The sequence below is a fragment of the Suncus etruscus genome, chromosome 5 (genome assembly GCF_024139225.1).
Source record: "Suncus etruscus isolate mSunEtr1 chromosome 5, mSunEtr1.pri.cur, whole genome shotgun sequence".
In the NCBI taxonomy this organism is placed as follows: domain Eukaryota; kingdom Metazoa; phylum Chordata; class Mammalia; order Eulipotyphla; family Soricidae; genus Suncus; species Suncus etruscus.
Window position 1 is genome coordinate 139,868,901 of NC_064852.1, and position 21,840 is coordinate 139,890,740.

Consider the following 21,840-nt stretch of genomic DNA (forward strand, 5'->3'; position numbering starts at 1 on the left):
CATATCATACCAGGTAGGCTTAGTACAGGGGTACTAGGGATTGAACCTATGTTAGCTGTTGCAGGGCAAGCTCCGTACTTGCTGTTGATTTTCTTTAGCCCCATTCAAGGTTTTTCATTTTTTAACTTTCCATGACCCTTTGAACAGTCACTAAAAAATTTTACAAACACACTCATAGAATGTTTAATGACTGAAAAAATGTTCTTAATATTTCTAATTTTTGATGAAAGAAAATAAGGTGGCTGAAAACATGGTAAACTAAGCTACTAAGAGTCCTATTTAAGATGCAGATAATTTAGAGAAAACATTATGAGAAAAAAATCAAAAGAAAGAATTCAAGATGGGCAGTGAGAAGAGAGTAGAACAAGCCTTGCATAGAAAAGAAAGATCAATGATAAAACCAACCTGGTAGAGGAGAAAACACTAAAATATAAAAAAGTAGAATACAATATAAGCAGAGAGAGGAATTCCTGAAGTTCACCTTTATCTCACTTAAATTTTGAGAGAGAATTAAATAAGTTATTATGTGAGAAAAGAAGTTCTTAACCTGAAATTTTGAAGATTAGGTAGTTATATTTTTTTAAGTGCCAGTAAGTAAAAAGCAAATTTAATCAAAACACGTTGTTATGTGGTACTTTCTTTATTGCTAGAAGAATATTTATAATGACTACTCAGACTATTAAGTGCTTCTTACCTGCATCTATTTAATCTAAAAGGACAGTAAGGAGCAGTTCTGTGCATAGAACATATATTTAGTATACAAAGTCTTATTATTTATATTGCACTTTGAAAAGATTAATTGATGGAGATTTTTATTATCAAAGCTTTTGATTCTTTTACTTTTGGGAATTGTGCATATGTTACCAGTTTCTAACTTTGGAACTCAAACCAGTCATTCAATCTTCTTCACCTTTTTTGTTTTGTTTGGTTTAGTTTTGAGTCACATCCAAAGGTGCTTTGGCCTTACCCTTGTCTTTACTCTTAGGGTTCACTCCTGGCAGACTGTAACTTGTGATACCAGGATTGAGTTGGGTTGGCCAGGAGCCCTGCCCACTGTACTATCTCTTTGGATTTATCCTATAATCTAATCCCAAATTTTGGTCAATTTATAAAAATATGGTTTTGTAATTTGCATTATAGTTATTATAGCTGGTATAAAACTACTTAGGTATAAGTTTGATGATGTTTTATTTTAAACTTATATTGAAAGCCAATATTTTATACTTCATAGTTTCCATGACTTGAATCTAATTATAAAGTTGGCTGATATATAAAATGTCACTTGGTCTGATGTTTTTCAATAATTTGGAATAATTATTTGATGTTTTTCTAAGTAGATGTTATGTGTTTTGATAGCTTTAATCCCTATAAAGTAATTGTCTATATATGTATTATAAAAATGGGCTCTATAGCAAGATAAATTACAATACCAGTTCATGTAATTCTGATCTACATCATATGGGAAGAAACCAAATGTAAATCTAAAAGTAGATCATAAAATGTTTTACACTCTAATGATCTATACAGTATTAATAAATAACATTATACTTTGTGATACATTTTGATATTTTATCCTAATTCTCATTTCCTGTACACAACAACTTTAATATTAGTTAGTTAGTTTTAAGATTTCTTTTTGTAACAGGTTTACAGAATTTGAATAGCTTACTTGATATCCCTAGAGGTATATCAGTACCTGTTGATAAAACATAAAATCATATCTAGCAACCAGAGAGATAGTACAAACATTTGATTTCAGGTTCTATTCCTGGTAGCAACTTTGCCAACTCTTATAGAACCAGGTCCATCAGAATTGAATAATGCAGCTCAGGAAGTACAAAGCTTCAGAACCTGTGGCCCTAAAGTTTCCTTGAGCATTGGAGGACCCGCAATCACAGGAATAAGTAATACTTTTTTCCGTGATTCTTACTTTTGGTGGTGGTGTGTTTTTTTGTTTTTTTTTTGTTTGTTTGTTTGTTTGTTTTTTTTGTGAGGGAAAACCTGCCAGTGCTGAGGGTGGACTCTTGGCAATGTCTGTGAAATCATATATGATTCTGGGGGTCAAACCAGGTTTAGCAGCACACAAGTCAGTCTAGGGCTATTATACTCTCACATCTAAATCTTTAAACCCATTGACCAAGAATCACTGGGAGAGAGACAGTAGGCCTTCTAAGTGTCACAAGAAGTCCCTTTGACAAATTTAAAAAGAAAAAAACATATTCAAATGATGTTTTTACATTTGTTTCATATTACCTAATTAGATGCCTAATAATGCTAAAATATAATGCAAACATCACATGTAATTTAACACAAAATAAAATGAAAAAGATTAGGAATATATAGTTTATCTGGTAAATAATGTAATCAAAATTGGAATTTACTTTAAAAAAAGCATACAAATATGTATCACCATTTCTATTCTTCAAAAACAGTGAGTTCCATAAGTTTATCTAAAAGAAATTCTTGCTTCTTGATCAGGAATAAAAAAATACTTAAATTCTTTGATATTTGTACAGAACACCTATTATTGACTTTACAAAAATTATTAGTTATATTTATCTGGTTTTGAATTGTTCTTATTTTTTAGCATCTTTATCTTACTGAAGTTAGAGAATAATGCCATCTACTCCAATGTAATGAATATATATATGAAAGTTCTTAAAAACAAAAAAATTAACTTTCTAATATATTATTTAAGTATTTTTATTATTGTTATTTTACAGAATGGATAGTTTTGGAATGACTAAACTTCTCACACCCTCTAACAGATCAGTGATATAAAGACTGTCCACATAAGCCCACTATATACATTTTTTTAATAATATACACTATTGACTGTAAAAAGACAATGAATTATTCAAAGACTTTAGAAAAATCATGAACAGGGGCCTGTGCGGTGGCACTACAGGTAAGGCTAGGAAGAACGAGGTTCAATCCCCAGTGTCCCATATGGTCCCCCAAGCCGGGAGCGATATTTAAGCACATAGCCAAGAGTAACCCCTGAGCGTCACTGGGTGTGGCCCCAAAACAAACAAACAAAAAGTCATCAACAGGCATTAAATTTAAAGTAAATATGGTTTATGTTATATAATAGGTTATGTATAGTATCTAATTTTCTGTCTTAGGTCATAAGACATTTAAGGTATTAATAAGAAAATATGATTGAAAACATCATGTTCATATGGTACTTTCAAAAACACCTCTCATCCTTGAGGAAAACATTTAATATGTGTACTATTAGTGATAGTACATGACCTCTCTATATAATAAAATACTTAGATTAGAAGTTTGGAATATTTACATTTGGAGTACTAGTAAATATAAAATGTTAGTCTATTTAACTTCAATGATTGATGACTAAATAAATTATTCTAATCTTATTCAACATTTTTATTTTAATTATTTCATTTAAAAATAAATTGTAATTTGTGATTATTTCCTTGAATTTATAATTTATAAGACTATCCTAATGAACTGTTTATAAATATATTTTAAACTCTTGAAAATTCATTATAAAATCATGTTCTGAGTAGCAGACCTCTATTTGTTCCCTTTAATATTAAAGTCTGATATTTACATGAACTCTGATAACATTTATCTAAGATAGTTTCATTTCCCAGATTGATAAGCATTTCTCTATTGTTTGGTTATTTATACACTAAAGAGGCAGATTTTGTCCTAAGTGTTATTTTATCAATGAGTCATTTATCTCATTTTTCTTCTTGACGTTTCTACTTTAGAATATTTCAAATGCTTCTTGAAAGCATGTTTGCCTTTTCTGCAAGCCTGATAAATCTATTATTGAGGAAAATCATAGCTACATTAGGTAATCCCAAATGAAATGGACAAATAAACATATGGATGTTATGACATCAAGATCCAATAAATTCATAAAAGAAAATTACTATTTCTTTCTTATCCTCAAGCTACAAAGGAGATATTTTAGATATGTGAAACATTCTGAGTATACAAATCTAAAAATATCTTAATAGCTATGAAATGCAAGTTGACAGATGTGATTGATATATTTTGATAGTTTTCAATGATTCCTATTATATTACTTGCCATATTTTAATAAAATATTTGTTATGTCTACTTGGATGGGGGTTGGACCACTCCCTGCAGTGATTAGGGCCTTTACACCAATACTATCAATATTTATGAATTTATGTCTACTTTTCTTTGGATTCTAAAGTTTCATGATTGGAGTTTTAGTAACTTATAAAATCTAATGCTCCATATATTTGATATATCATGCATATATATTTCATGCTACTGTTTTCAACTGATAAATCCACTGTGAAATATTTTCTGATGGCTACTTTTAATTGATTATTTTCATATTGTTTAAACATAGATATTTGGAATTAAAATAGTTATCATTTAAAAAAAAGAGTGCTAGTGCCTTAGTGATAGCATAGCTGGTAGGAATTTGGCTTGCATTTGGCAGACCGGGGTTCAATCCCAGATATCCCATATGGTTTTCAAAGCCTGCTAGGATTGATTTCTGAGCACAAAGCCATGAGTAACCCCTGAGTACTTCTAAGTGTGGCCCCAAAAATAAACAAAGAGTACTAATATAACAAAGAATAGAAAAAAGTAGCGATAATGAAAATTAACATAATATGTAAGTAAAGATAAAGTGAAAGAGGGCAACTATCATATATGTGGCTAGTAAAGAATAACTGTTTCATAAAAGCCAATTATAAAAATGTTTATAACCCAGAGAATCTATTAAGTTAAATGATAACTCAATTATAGTATTCACTGGCAAATTTTTTAGATAGAAGTAAACCTATACAAAATGATAAAATAATAAATATTCAGAAAATCTAAATAAATTGACTGAATAATACAATAATAAGGTCCCTTGACGTGTTAAGAAATGAATTTAGAGCAGCCGACCCAGGATCTAGGTGGTTGGTTCAAATCCTGGCGTCCCATATGGTCCTCTGTGCCTGCCAGGAGCTATTTCTGAGCAGATAGCCAGGAGTAACCCCTGAGCACCGCCAGGTGTGGCCCAAAAACCAAACAAAAAAAAAAAAAAAAGAAAAAAAGAAATGAATTTAGGATTTATGTAGAACTAGTCCACATCTTGTTCCAGCTATGCTGAGAAATTTACTCTTTCTTGACTGTGTACTGCCCTATAAATTAAGAATAAAGTATGTAATGGCTTCTAAAAATATTTTAAAAAGGAACCAAGTAAATTAATAAAAAACATTGTAATTATTTAAGCATTATTATCTTTATGCATATTATATTAATTTATAAAATAAATACAAAATAGAAATTTGGAACAAAAATATGTCATGAAAATTTTTAGCACTAAGCATATGAAGAAGCATAAAATATGCTAATAAACTCAAACATTTAAATAATATAATTTTAAAAAGCATCCAAATGTCATAGGTTCACCCAATATTTGAAGGATTCACAAATCAAAAAACTGCGGAAAAATATGTAAATGTCAAATTATAAATCCTTTCTAGAGAGAGGGGTAGATACTTTGGCATTAACATTTGTTTAGATTCTCAGATAAAAGATAGCTTCCTATTCTGAGAAGAAAACTAATTTTATTATGTTTAATAGAATATGGACCAGTGTTATGAAACTGTACTGTAAGATATTAGTACACTTAATACATTATGTGTAACAAATATTGTTTTTTTTGTAAATGACACTAAGACATTCTCGTGTGTTTAAATTTGAAAGTTTAATTAAAAGTCAGTTTGTAACTTAATGGGGCTCCATGACTAAGAATAATTATAAGAATATAGGAGGAAAGAAGACAAAGGAGCTAGTGTATAAATATTCCAATGTGCAAAATAGTGTTCAGAACATCTACACTTGTTAAAATTTCACTTTTATTTTTATATTTTGGTTTTGTGTCCATAGCCTATGGTGCTCAGGGCTTACTAACTCCTGGCAGATTCTGGGGACTATATGGATTACTGGGAATCAAACGTGGGTTAGCCAAGTGCAAGGCAAGAACCTTATTCAATATTACCTATATTTAGCCTTCTAAAAGGTACACTTTCCTCCCCAACTTTAGTTATAGAAGCTGAGGAATAATAGTGAGTTATCTGTATAAAAGGAGTACTGGGTTATGAAAGCAGGATATCAGGCTTACTGAAAAACGAGTATTTTCAATGAAACTATGAGTTATATTTTAATTGTATGTAATTTTAAACTCTGAGTCATATTTTAACATTAATAAACAAATATAGACAAGAAAACAATACATAATAAAAATATTCTTTAGTGGAAATTAATCATGTATATTTCAAGTTCTTCATTGACAATCTCTACTTTTTCCAACATTTGTTTATATCACTTCATTTAATTAAAAATGTCAGGTCACATGTTCCCTTAACAATAAAATTAAAAAAAATTCTTGGAAAAGTAAATAAATAGAGAAAGCTCAAGTTTTATGACTACAGTCTGGGCTTCAATGCCATTTCTGAAGAATGTAGAAAGAACAATTATTATTATTTAACCTGTGTTGCATGCCAATGACTATTTAAATTTTCAGTGCATTAATTTTGCTTTAGACAAATATTACAATTAACAATATAACAAAAAGCTAAGACACAGTAGCAACTAAAGATGAAGAAATGTCACGGGTGTGTTCCCTGTATAAGAGTTTTTCTTTTAGAGATGAATGTTGTTTATTTTTTTTGTTTATTTTTTGTTTATTTTTCATTTATTTTTTTTTGAGGCCACACCTGTTGGTTTTTACTCAGGGATTATTCCTACTGAGACTCAGGGGAACTTGTGGGGTGCCAGAGATTGAATGGTGTTTGCAATATAAAGAGCAAGCAAACTACATCTTTAGCCCCAAGATTAGATTGATGTTTATTCTAGTACTGATCCAAGGAAATGCTCCGTAAATCAATACTTTTAGAAGGGAATGGGATTATATATAAGAAATAGTTGAGCTCTTGTTTCATCCTACTAAAAAGCTTGAATGTGTACACAGATATCCCTGGATCAGGAATATAATTTTAGCCTACTCATTTGAAATATATTACTCAGGATTTGTAGTCTGAGGTTTATCACTGCCCTGGAAAACTTAAGTCCTTGAATTTGGCAGTTTCTTCACATAACAATCTCTGAAGAAAAATGACATCTGAGTAATCTTCCAGCTGCATTTCAAATAGCTAGTCTTGGGAAGAGTTCGTGAATGGAAATTCAGCATCCTAGATTCCAGAACTGAAATGCTTGTAGAAAGTTTAGGCAATATAGAGGAGACAGAACGATGATATCAGTTAGTCATACATCAATTAAAAACTGACAGAAGCAAGTGCCGTAGTTATAGTACAGTGAGAATGACATTTGCCTTTTTCTTTTTTTAAATGGTGCTATCCCTGGCATCCCATCAGTGTGATCCTTTTTCTTGAGCCAGGAGTAATCACTGAGTAGAGCTGAGTATGGCTTAAAATTTAAACAAAACAAAAACAACAATAATATGATCAAAAGGACTGACTGAAGAATAGAGGAGATAGTACAGAGGTTGGGGCACTTGCTTTCCACATAAAAGCACTTAAGATCACCTGAATAAAAATTAAAAAAAAATAATAAAAATAGAAGATCAATTGAATAATCGCAGTAGTTTCAGAAAAACACAGAGACAAAGATGTAAGCTCTGAACACAAGCCAGATGTAACCCAGAAAATTAAAAGAAGAGAAATAAATAAAGGCTACAAATCTTTAACACATCGACCCCCCCCACACACACACACATACATACACACAAACACAATACACCTACCTGATTGGAAAGGTAAAAATCAAATTGAAATGGTAGGGTCATGAATAAAATTTGAAAAATTGAAGACAATGAATTCAAATGTCTCTAATAGAAAGTTCAGTAACTGCAAAAACATTACCTTGTATTGTATGTGAAAGGAAGTTAGCAGGATGCCTAGCACACAGAGCAAGTTCATATGCTAGATTAAAATATAGTCACTTTATGGCAAACAAGATTTTAAGGTTATATAATGACAAATTATATGAATTCAAGTAACACTGCAAATATATTTTGCCATATATTTTCTTTCTGATTATAGAAATATAATATAAGTATATATACATATATATACATACATACATATATATATATATATATATATATATATACATACATACATATATATATATAAACAAACCCCTGGTATGGGATGTTTCTAGGGGTTACTTTTGATTCTGAGCTCAGTGATCATTCCTGGCATGGTTGGAGGACCAAAGGGAGTGAGTGTCAGGGATTATTAGACCTAGGTCTGATCTCTGTAAGGCAAGATTTTTCCCTCTGTAGTTGTTTATTAATATTTTATGATATTTTATATGTAGTTACTGTTTTCTGAAAGGGAATTCCAAAAACATTGAATGCTAGGTGTGTGTGGAGAGAAAGGAATTTCATAGTTCAAGGACAGAGTCAGAGTTTAGGGATGGATTATAATCTTGAGAATATTTTACCAGGCAGATATTTCAGTTATCATGTAAAGTTTTCAAAAAATAAGGAAACTTTATTGCGCTGATATTCAGTGGGCTAAAAATAAAATGTTGAAGGAATCTAATGTGTAGTCTAGAGCAGTCATTGTGTTAGTGATACATCATTTAATTTAGTTTTTCTCTCATTTCACTCTGCTATCAAAATATGTTAGTTTATTTGAGAGTACTATGTTTTCTTTTAGTCTGTGCAGATATTTCAAGAAAATAAAAAAAAAGATACTGGTTTACAAGTAACACATAATCCATGAATTTTTCAAAATCAATAGAGTCATTTCAAATGATAAGCCATAAATAAACACACATAAATAAATTAATCACACATAAACATGTGTGATGGTGTGTATACATTGCCAAGTATATATTAATTTTGATAAGAAAACACATAAACTTATTTATAAAAGTGATGTCTCTCAGAAATAAGGAACTCAAAATATTTTTCCAAGTGCTAGTGTACAAAATTAAAGAACACAAATGAAATAAAATTAAAAGCAAGAAATAGGAGCATGTGTAGCTCCATGGCAAAGCACACTTCCTGCAAGTCTGAGGCCCTGAACAGATCCCACCTCTGAAATTTTTAGTGTAATCCAGGTGGGATCACTGTGTAAAATTTTACAGTGTATCAATGTAATCAAGTGTGGAGAAACAGTACAAATAGAAAATTTGCTAAATATGTATAGGAATTGCTTACTGAGCTAAAATATGATTCTCAGCTCTCCACAACGGTGATGTGTGACACACTCACACCTGAACAGTATCAGAAGAGGTCCAGTGCAAGTGCCCCATAACCCTTATGGAATGCTAGGTTTTGGGCTAGTGGGGGATAATTAAGGGACATACACTTCACTTCTCTTTCTTTCCAGTGATCATGAAATGATGCTCCTGACTTTTTTTTCTGCCTGAGATGTCTAAGATAATTGGCAAGTATCTCATTAACAAAACAATAAAAATGACAGTACTGGGGCCAGAGAGATAGAACAGCTGTAAGGCATTTGCCTTGCATGCGGTCAACTCGGGACAAAACCAAGTTCAATTCCTGACACCCCAAATGGCCCCCAGAGCCTGTCAGGAGCTATTTCTGAGAGCATCGCCTGGTGTGTTCTAAAAAACAAACATACCAACAAAAAGTAACAATACCAAAAAGCAATAAGTTATCAAATTGTAGTTTACAAAAGCAACTGCTGAATGTCAGCACTAGGTAAAATATATTTTAAAATCATGTACCATATTTTAAAGCAGTAATAATAAATCCCCTAAATAATTATACAAACATCTTAGAAATACATATGTATACACACACGGCATCAGACGATGATCAAGAGTTACTTCAGGTTCTGCACTAAAAATTACTCATAGTAATGCTTGGAGAAACATATGGGACATTGAATCCACACTGACTACCTGTGAAGCAAGCACCCTACATGATAATGTCTACCCTACGTTATCATTCAGCCCCTGTTTAACACATAGTTTCAATACGTATAGATAATTCTAAATTTTTGATGGTGAAATCCGCAAAGCGAAGAAACAAGCTATCATATGAAAAGTATGATAACTGATGAAAAACCCATTTGTAGGCTCAAAAGTACTAGGGAGAGAACAGAGAAGTCAAAGTTAATAAAATATAATAGGAACAAGGAAAAGGTAAACTTACTATAGTTTTAAAGGAAGAGAGCATCCATCAGTATCAAGGCATGGAAATTCTTAGCTGTGGTTAAAAAGAAAAACAACAACAAACAAATAGAACACCAAGAACCCGTTTCTCTAAAACAAAATATATGTCAAAATAGACATAAAAAAAAAAAAAAGTAGCTGGGGAAGTTCTCAATTAAACAAGGAATAAAACCTTTCCAATTTGGAAAGAGAATTCTACAAATTAAAGAGCTGTTTAAACTCTAAATTGGATAAGCCCAAGGTTTATGCTTATTTTCACCCAAAGTGATATGCTTATAATAAAGTAAAAACTAATAACAAAAATATTATAAGCAGACAATAAAAAGTGCCTATAAGTAAAGGTCAGCAAGGATATAAAATGCTAAGAGAAAAACTATACTGAAGACAAGAAGTAGTCAATCCTTTTAGAAACTTTGTTCATAACATTAGCATCTGCATTAGCTTCAATTATCTGAGAAAGTTATACTAAGATAGACCATACGAAGTGCAGTCAATATTTTAAATTATTAAATTAAAGTAATCTAGAGTATGTTCTGTGTTCACACGGAACCAAATTTGAATCACTAATAGAAAATCAAAAATAAGATCTTCAAAGATCTGGAAATGAAATGACCCATTTATATAATACTATGGGTAAAAATGGAATATTCAAAAGAAGAAAAAATAAATATTCATCATATCAAAAAAGTTAGGATACAGCTAAAGCTGTGCTATACAAGATTTATTTAAATTTTTTTTTCGGTATTGCTGTTAGATTGTACCTGGTATTTCTCAGGACATATTCCTGATACTATACTCAAGATCTCAAGAGATATAACTCTTGGCAAAGTATGGGAGAATCAGATTAACGTTGTATGCAGCAGTGAAGAGTCAGAATAAAACCTGAGTTCAGTGGCATGAAAAATCTGTGGAGAATATTGCCGTTTAATAATGTTAAACCACCAACTCATGAACAAAGTCTATTTCCTTGTAACCTCTTTTATTTCTTGAAGTGATTTGGAGATTTTTTACATAGTTCCTTCACCTCTTTAGTTGACTCCAAGGTATTTGAGTTTCTGTGATACTATGTAAATGAGATTAATTTAATGTCTATTTCTTCTCTATCATTATTATTATTTTTTTGGCTTTGGGGATCACACCCAGTGACACTCAGGGATTGCTTCTGACTAGGCACTCAGAAATTGCTCCTGGCTTGGGGATTAGATGGGACACTGGAGATCTAACTGAGGTTCGTCCTGGATAAACCATTTGAAAGGCAAATGCCTTATCACTGCACTATCGCTCCAGCCCTTATTATTTTTTTTATAAGAAGGCCATTAGGGGCCGGGCGGTGGCGCTGGAGGTAAGGTGCCTGCCTTGCCTGCGCTAGCCTAGGACGGACCGCGGTTCGATCCCCCGGCGTCCCATATGGTCCCCCAAGAAGCCAGGAGCAACTTCTGAGCGCATAGCCAGGAGTAACCCCTGAGCGTCACAGGGTGTGGCCCAAAAAAAAAAAAAAAAAAAAAAAAAAAAAAAAAAAAAGAAGGCCATTGAGTTTTGCACTCAATGTAGTCTAGCACTTTGCTATACAGATCTATTGTTTCTAGAAGCTTTTTTTAGAGTCCTTAGAAAAACAAACTCTATATTTATATTCTCTAAATAAAATATATGCACACATGCATATTTAAATATTAATATATGTGCATATATCATGATTATTATAAAAAAGAAAGATTAAGCTTAACAAGCTATGTATTGAACTCATATGTTAAAAATTATATTGTGCGGCTGGAGCAAAAGAATTGCAGATAGGGCACTTTGTACACAACTGACCCAGGTTGCATCCCTGGCATCCATATAGTCCTTCAAGACTGCCAGAGTAATTTACTGGTGCAGAACCAGAAGTAACCTCTCAGCATTACCTGCTGTAGTCCAATATGTAAATATTGTGAGGTCTTGCAAAATAAAAGACAAGGCGGGTATCTATAATTCCTCTGATTTGCACTGGAGAAATAAAATCTTTACTATAAGCTAAATCAAATACTTTGCTTATTTTATGGCAGAAAAATGAAAGCAATGACTTTTGAAATGGAATAAATGACAAAATGGTGTCAGAGTTTAAAGCAGAAAAAAATGTCGCTTTCATCTATATTTGAAGATGTTCTTGGGAGATTTAATCCTTTACATGTGGCATCTGAGGTTATCTCCTGGTGCTTATTGTCAAAAATGAGTTGAGATTTTGAGCACAGTATTTTTATGAATTGTGTCTGAGAACTATTTGGTGCAGGAAGCTCCACATGCTTCCACTTTGGAAACAGATTTAGAAATACAGGCATTATACAAGTCTGACAAAGCAGCAAAAGATGATCTAAATATATGGAGAGACATACTGAATTTTTAGAATAGAAATTTCAACACACCAAAAATATCAGTTTTCCCCATGTATATACATACATATAATTGTTGTACATCTTTTTAATCAGCATGGAAAGGCTCATGCTGAAATGCATCTGTAAGTGCCAAGAAACAAACATAGCTGAACAATTTTGATAAAAGAGAGTGGACAATCGGTATATTTGTTTTAAAGTCTGATGATGTTCCTACAGCAATCAAAACCTTCATTGGCAAAGAGACAGATCAATGGGGCAGAATAAAGAAGTCAGCGAAAAATCTATAAAACATGCCAAAATGATTTTTACAAAAGTATAAAACATTTCAGTGAGAATAAAATGAACTTATTTACAAAAGCTGCTAAATAATTTGGGTATACCAAAGGTTAGAGTAAGTTAGCAATAGCCTAAGTGAGATATATTATAATTATTTAAAAAGGATTTTATTTTCAGTGTGAAATTGAAAAATAATTAATCTTTCAGAAAAAGTAGAACATCTGTTCTATATGAACTAGATGAAAAAGAAAAGAAAGACTAGTCTTCTTTTGGAGGAAGGTAGAATTTGACCCTAACTAGCAGTACTCCAGGACTACTCTTAGTTCTGCATTGAAGAATTATTCACTCCTGTAGTAGTGTTCAGGAGACTATACACAGTGCCAGGGATGAAGAGTGAATGAATTTTAATATGCACACAATTCTAAAATGTACTTTAGCATTTCAGATAGATATGTATATATATGTGTGTGTATATGTATATATATGTTTATGTATATATATATCAAACATTATTTTGGGGAAGTTTATTCATATTCTAACACTGTGTAATTGAAAGGTGCATTTGATGTTGTGGTATAATGTCATGAATGTGTATGAGCATAAAACTTGTGTATAACACTGTCCTAATAAAGCTTAAAAGGGTTAAAAAAAAGAGTGAATAAAGACAAACAGGAAACAGGAAAGTATATTTATTCCTATGCTTTATCTCTAGGCCCAGGTCATAGTTAACATATCAAAGATCTATAGAAGAAATAAAATAATCAAATAGACTTTATTTGAATTAAAAACATGTGTTATGTGCTAAACTGTGTATTAAGATGTAAAGGTGAGTTACATAGTTTGAACAATATTTAGGAATCATAATAGAGGAATGTAATAATATTAGACTATATTAAAGGTGACATGGAGTTATTGTCTAATATATATAGTATTTCAATGACTCAAGATAAAAAATGTCTACAGGTTAGTACCACAATAAGTCATGGATGATTAGAAACAATTCCATACATTCCCACCTTGGTAGAAATGTAGAATTCATAGTATGAGCTATTTAGTACAATATCAAGAATGTTAATTTTTACTTTCAAGCTCTTAACCTTGCAAGTATTTATAACACAAGTTCTGTTCCAATAAAAATGTAATTTTTTTCTTTAATGGTGAGCAGGAGTAATGTCATTATTTTTTTTATTTAACCAACTTTATTACATACATGATAGTATTTGGGTTTCAGTCATGTAAAGAACACCACCCATCACCAGTGCAACATTCCCATCACCAATGTCCCAAATCTCCCTCCTCCCCACCCAACCCCTGCCTGTACTCTACACAGACTTTCTATTTCCCTCGTACATTCTCATTATTAGGATAGTTCAAAATGTAGTTATTTCTCTAACTAAACTCATCCCTGTTTGTGGTGAGCTTCATGAGGTGAGCTGTAACTTCCAGCTCTTTTCTCTTTTGTGCCTGAGAATTATTATTGCAAGAATGTCTTTCATTTTTCTTAAAACCCATAGATGAGTGAGACCATTCTGCGTCTTTCTCTCTCTCTGACTTATTTTATTCAGCATAATAAAATCCATGTACATCCATGTAAGGGAAAATTTATTGACTTCATCTCTCCTGACAGCTGCATAATATTCCATTCATGAGTAATGTCATTATTACAGCACAAAATCTCTGTGGATGATCAACACAAGTATGAACATTATTATGTCATAGATATGTTTCAGGTGTAAAAATATTTTAAATATAATGAAAATAGTATTGCATTGTTTTTACTGTACATGATACATATAATATTCACATTAAAAAGAAAATTTAATCTGTAGTGTTAAACTTTTGTTGCGAGACCCAAATAATAGAAAGTTGAGAAATTTTAAGTATATAAATTTTATTTGATTTTAAACAAACACTAAGAGTTAAGGTGTAAAATACTGCACAAAAGTTTCAGAAATAATCATAGATTTAATCTGTTAAAAAAAAAAAGAGGAGGCAGAGGAAAAGCACAGCAGGTAGTTAGTTTGGCTTGCATGCCACTGACTCGAGTTCAGTCCCTGGTATCCCATTCAGTCCACTGAGCACTGGCAGGTATGACCCCTGAACACAGAACCAGGAGTAGCCCCTGAAATGGATGTGGCCCCCCCCAAAAAAAAACAAACAAAAAAAGAGATACTTTTCTTGAGATGAGTTTTCCAAAAACACACACTAAATTATCTGAAATAAATTGGTTTCTAAGACATTAACAGCAAATATATATATGTATATATATGTATATGTATATGTGTATATATATATATATGCTCATTGTTTTCTAAAATGGCAGGGGTACTGAGAGATCTAGAAAGCAGCAGTAGAAGCATGTGGATATAATTATGGGTACATTCTGCTTCTTCATTTAAAGGAGCCAGTTTTTCAAAGGGGGTAGGGCTCTGGAAATTATCATTGGATAAACAAAATAGGGAATTGCTTTTTTATCCCAAATAGAACACTTTCCCAATCCCAATTGTAATAATTTTTAATACTTGGCTATCTCACAGTGTTTGGAGTCTCATGAATATCATTATAGAAAATGTGACTGTTTTGTTCATATTTTCGGTAATAAGAACAGTAGTGCTCAGGGCTTACTTCTAACTCTGTGCTCAGAGATCACTCTTAATGGGGTTCAGGATCATATGTGGTGACAAGGATGTAACCAGAGTTGGCCTAGTGGCAAACAAACATCTGACACACTGCACTATCTCTCTGGCCCCCAAATAATGTTATTTCTAGTATTTTAGCCATAATTAATGAAATATGTGATGAATAGATTTAAAAAATCAAGAAGTTCTTCAAAGACAGTATCTAGAAATGAATATGACACTTTATGTGTATTTTAAAGGCAATAGGAAGTTGTGAATTTATAAAACGAAGATATAAATATGCAAACTTCTTCATATCTATCTAATACACAAAGATGAATTACCTATGAGTAATCAGAAATCAAAGCAGTGGTATCCTAAAGAAAAGCAATAAAGGACAAAGATTTCTTTGTCTCTTAAAATTGTTATTATTTGGGGCTGGAGCGATAGCACAGAGGTAGGGTGTTTGCATTGAATGTTGCTGACCCGAACCACCCAGATTCAATCCCCGGCATCCCATATGGTCACCCAAGCCTGTCAGGAGTGATTTCTGAGCACAGAGCAAGGAATAAACCCTGAGCTCGCTAGGTGTGGCCCCAAAGCAAAACAAACCAAAAAAAAAAAAAAAAGGTAATCCTGACCTTGAGAATGTAACAGAGTGTTGGAGAGGGATTTTTAGTAACCTTGTTTTTAATTAGAAGGTGATTTCTGTTTGTTTGTTTGTTTTTTTAAGGGAGACTTCCAGGAGGGCATAATGTTTTGTTGTTGTTGTTGTTTGTTTATCCTGTTTGTTGTTTGCTATTTCCAGTTTGGAAATAGTCAACCTTAAAATATATGTGAGAGAGGCCAGCTGGAGTGATAACAAAGAGGTAGGGCACTTGCTTTGCCTGCTGCCAACCCTGGATAGACCCGGATTCAAACCCCAGCATCCCATATCCCCCCCCTCCCCAAGTCTGCCAGGAATTTTTCTTTCTTTCATTTTGGTTTTTGGACAACACCTGGCCGCCCTCAGGGGTTACTTGTGGCTCTGTGCTCAGAAATCGCTCCTGACAGTCTCGGAGGACCATGTGGGATGCCTGGAATCCAACTGGATTCATAAGGCTGCATGCAAGGCAAACGCCCTACCAATGTACTATTTCCAGGAGAGATTTCCGACTGCAGAGTCAGAAATAACCTCTGAGCACCCTTAGTTGGCTGAAAATCCAAAAACCAAATAAAATATAAAATAAAATATATGAGAGAGATATAGAATAGCCATTAATTAAAGAAGAAATATGAATGAAGGTGTTAATCCAAATGCTAATCAGAGAACTACAAAATAAAACACAAAGATAATATTTTAATATGCAAATTTTTTTCTGAAAATATAGTGTTGATAAAATTGGAGCTGGAAATGTGAAGTACATTAGGACACATCTATCGTAGAATTTTTTACACTTACTGTAGACAGTTTAGCTGTATCACAATATAAAGTTAAATGCTTTCCAATTCCTAAAATTTCTCTTAAGGAACTCTTGCTGGAAGCATACAAGTATATGCACCCAAAGTTATTATTTATTTTTTTAGAAGCACAGAAATGAAACCAATTAAATCATTTGAAAAAATTATAAAATAAGTATTTCATGCACAGTGAAATTTGTAGTTTTAATAAATGGTACAGAGTATACTTGTAGACTTAGAATAATATTGTAAATACTTAACAGAAAGAGTAGTTTAAAATTTATATTATATTTTAATGTTTGAAGATTAGAAAAACGTGCACAATATGACTGATCCCCTTTCTAAAAAACTTTATAATGAATAAGAATCATTTGTCTGCCTGAAAATGGACTACAAAGATGTAAACTAAGCTATAGCAATGATTAACTCTGTATTAAATGGGGAAGTTTATATTATATTATATTTTAAAATTCTATTACTTCTAATATTTTCACATGTGAAAACTGTTAACTTCTTGTTAGAATGGTTTATTGATTATTGCTATTAATGTGGTGTTTATTCTTAAACATGAATAAAATAAAATGAACAAGATTAAAATTGCAGTTAATTCCCAACTTTCCTAGAGAGAAAATAAATGAAAAGAAATGAAATGCATGATTTAGTAGGCTCTTAAAAATTTAGTGGCCATGGCCGTGAGAGATATCCTGGATATAAGGCATTTGCCTTGTGTGCAGGATGGTGGTTCGAATCTTGGCATCCCATATGGTCCTCCAAGCCTGCCAGGGTCGATTTCTGAGGGTAGAGCCAGGAGCAACCTCTGAGCTCTGCTGGGTGTGACCCCCCCCAAAAAAATTAGTGGTCAAAACGAAGTATGTTATTTCAGGACATATGTCCTTTTTCTAAAACCATATGGTTTATGGGCCTTGAGAATATATGAAACAGACATAGATCTAACTGGAATTAAAGGGGTTCATGCTTACATTTAGTTATGATGTTCAAATTGGAAGCTATTCAGGCAGAAATCTAATAGAAACGGGTGATAGCTAATTAACCTAAGACTTCGAAGTAATTGCTCTGCAAGAAGCAATTTAAGAGAGACCTTTCATTTTTATGTTGGAAGTAATAAAATATCAGATATGATTATTGATACATCAACATGTAGGGTAAATATACAAATATTGTAAATATTTGTAAATGTAGGGTAAATATATAAATAAGTTTTTACCTGATCCAACTTCTTGGTAAGTTAAAAAAAAATCGTAGAATTAACATTTTGAATATACAAATCTTAGAACATTGCCTTTTATGGTGAGAGGAGTCGCTGCTAATTTAAATAGGTGTTCAAAGAGCAAAATTAGAGGGATAGAATTACGCTGATGACACGCATCTCTGAGTCACAAGCTTAGTAGACAGAGTTCCTCCAAAGCACACAACTGCAGAGACAATGTTACCATAGCAAAAGCATGTGCTGTTGTAAAGAAAGCACTGGGGCATGTCCAATCAGTCTCTGTCTGTCACAGTCTACTACCTTGGCATCGAATGCACAATGTGCAACACAAGGTTCTAAAATGCTTATTATATATCCAGCATTAACTCATTCCTTCTCAGAAAGAAAAGTCTCAGATTGTCTGCCTTTCTATATCTATTTTCAAACATAGAGCACCATCTTCTAGATTATTTCAGCATCTCTTTCATAAAACGTCATGGCCATTAAACTTTTTGCAACCCACAGTGAGGAAACAATATTTAGGTTCATAGATCTCATCACTATTGGAACCAACATTCTTTTGCCTACTAGAATATTCTCTGACTAGGGTTACAATTAAACCCTCATGCAACACTTGTCTGCAAGATTTTGAAAATTGCCACTTTAAGCCAGCAAACCAGATTCCCAATATGTGTGTGTGTTTGTGTGTATGTGTGTACACGCATACAGAATACTTTTTCTAATTCTATCACTGTAAATGCACTAAATGCAGGATTACATTAAAGTAGCACATCACCATATCACCTCTCTATTAGCACAAATCTAACAAGTAAATATTAAAAACAGTAAATAGAGGAAAAGCAAGAATAAATGATATAAACACAAGATACAGAAAAGAGGTGGAGCTGGGCGACGTTGCTCTAACAGCTACATTATAAATCTTCCCTTAATAGTTTGATGCAGAACGAAGATTGAATGCTAGCATTATTTTTGGAACTTTTATTGTAATAGTGGAAATACTTGAGTTTTTCCCTTTAGGTACATAGGTACTTTAAAAGCCTCTTTCATAGAAGTAACTTGAAGGAAATAACATTTTCAAAAAGTAGAAGATAATGTTGAGAGATAGCTCAATGGGCTGAATGCATGTTTGTATGCCTGGAAACCAGATTTGATTATGGGCAATGTTAGGTACCCTGAGTACTGCCAGATACAGTGTACTGCAAAGTAAAATGGATCCCCAAAGTACCACTAGATACTTCCCTTAACAAACAAAACTAACACAACACTAAATTGAAACCAATGAACCTTAACTTGGAAGATATCCATTTCAAATAGGCATCAATTCCTTCAAAGCACGAAAAAATTTCAAGTTATCATCAAATCAAACTTTCAGTAACTCAGGCCTCTCAACGTCCAGAAGTTCTTTCGAATGACCAAAAGTTTTTTTCAGATTTCCAGGAGAAATATTTAGGGGAGTAATGTTTAGGGGTTGGGATTGGGGGTCACACCTCATGGTGTTTAGGGCTTATTTGGCTCTTTGCTCAGGAATTATACTCAGTGGCCCTTGGGACTATCTAAGGTGCCAGATATTGAACTCTGATAGCTGTATTCCAGGAAAACTACCTATTCTCTGTACTATTGCTTTTACTCCCAGGACCCAACTTTGTTTCATTCTCCTGTTGTTTACAGCTACTATTTGTTTTTTTATTTTAGATCCTAAGGCATTTTACTCTATTCTCAAGCAGGGCAGGACAGAGTTTTTTTTTTTGTTTTTGCTTTTTGTTTGTTTGTTTTAATACTAGAAAAGTCTATACCTATCTAAATAGCATGTTCTATTGTGGTGAAATTTTATTACCAATGGTAATAATCATTCTAAAGACATCCAAAACATACTAAATCCATTGAGTTTTCAATTTTGCTGATTGGTGTCTAATTAGATTACACACTGTTTAGAGACAACAAGCATGTTTTGATTCATATTTGTCTGTTAATAGTATTTTAGATAATAAATCAGATGTATATGAAGAATTTCATTTGATCTAATGGTTTACAATTATTAACTATAATTTGCATAAAATTTTCATGTTAAACAAATCTTCCAGTAATATTTGAATAGAAGAAACAAAGGAATAATCACAAAGTATTTTAACACAGAGTTGACTCTAAGAGAGAAAATAATATATGTGATATTTATAATTGTCAAGCAATAAATAATGTGGGAGGAAAGAAAGTCTGAGCAGAAGAGATATGGTAGAGGGTGGGCTATCAGCACCGTGTCCTGGACATACTAATGTAACTTTGTATGTTAATACCATAAACTTTAATATTTATAATCATATTACATTAGCTACAATAAAACTAATAAAATAAAACAAATAAGATAATTTATTTATTTTTATTTTTGGTGAAAGCAATTTCTTTTTTAAGCACCATAGTTGCAAACATGTTTGTAATTGGGTTTTATCCATAGAATGCACACCATCCTTCACCAGTGCAACTCTCCTGCCAGCAAATGATCACCATTTTCCTCTTAAAATTTTAAAATAATTTAAAGAAGTTGTATAGAATTTTTCACTTTAAAAATGAATATATATTCAATAAATCGCTCTTTACAATATTACTTTCATGTGGGATTTGGAGAAACAAGTTTTAAAAATTATTTTACCTGATATTTTTTTCTGTTATATAATATAAAAATATGTTTATATTTTTTCTCATTGCAGGTTTTATTTATACATGTGGTGGAACTTTAAAAGGACTTAATGGCACAATAGAAAGCCCTGGCTTTCCATATGGATATCCAAATGGTGCAAACTGTACGTGGGTAATCATAGCAGAAGAACGAAATAGAATACAAATTGTTTTTCAGTCATTTGCGCTAGAAGAAGAATATGACTACTTATCCTTATATGATGGACATCCTCATCCTACAAATTTTAGAACAAGGTAGGTGCATTTTGAAAGGAATAACTAAGGGGAAATACATGAGAGCATATTTACCAAGGACTTAATGTTTAACACTTGTGGTGCAATTACAGTAAAGACATACGTTCTCTAATTATGATTCATTTGGAAATGTACCATCCACGTTCCAATTAGCTTCATATTTCTGATTTTATAATTTGTGTGCTGTTTTTATCAAAAAAGAATATGAATAAAATTGTAACTATATTAGAGAGATTTAACTATTATATCATTTAAATTATTTCTGTTAATGCTTTATTATTTTTTGATAAAACAGATGGGAAAATTAGCTGGTGCCCTATTTTTGAAGAAGTTTGTTAGATTTTATTTTTATAAATGGATAGATAAACATAAGGAATTTTTTTGCTATCCTACCAAATCTTGTTTTGAACATTGGTTGAATCTAACTCAAACAACAAATTAAAACTGCCACACATACTTTATATATTCCAACACTTTACAGAACATGTATATTTTTGAAACTTTAGGAATGTTTTAACATTTAATTTAATCTGTGATATTGGTTGATATTTTGAACATGCCATCCTGATTTACAGCATTCTATATAGTTTTAAAATTATTTCCCATTTAATTTAAATATTTAATTAATATATTTAATTAAAATAACTGCCCATTATATTCTCAAATTCTTTGGGAAGTGGGCCATACTCTGTGATGCTCAGGGGTTACTCCTGGCTATGTGCTCAGAAATCGCTCCTGGCTTGGGGGACCATATGGGATGCCAGAGGCTTGAACCACGGTCCATGCAAGGTTAGCTCTTGCA

At 32.2% G+C, this 21,840-nt stretch overlaps 1 protein-coding gene across 1 annotated transcript in view; it reads left to right on the forward strand.

Moving 5' to 3' along the window:
• The window catches only part of CSMD3 (CUB and Sushi multiple domains 3), a 1,236,222-nt gene that overhangs the window by 137,107 nt on the left and 1,077,275 nt on the right, over nucleotides 1–21,840 (forward strand). The window contains exon 2 of the mRNA XM_049773958.1: nucleotides 20,816–21,038. Within this exon, the coding sequence (XP_049629915.1) occupies nucleotides 20,816–21,038 (223 nt within the window). The remainder of the gene's footprint in view (nucleotides 1–20,815; nucleotides 21,039–21,840) is intronic.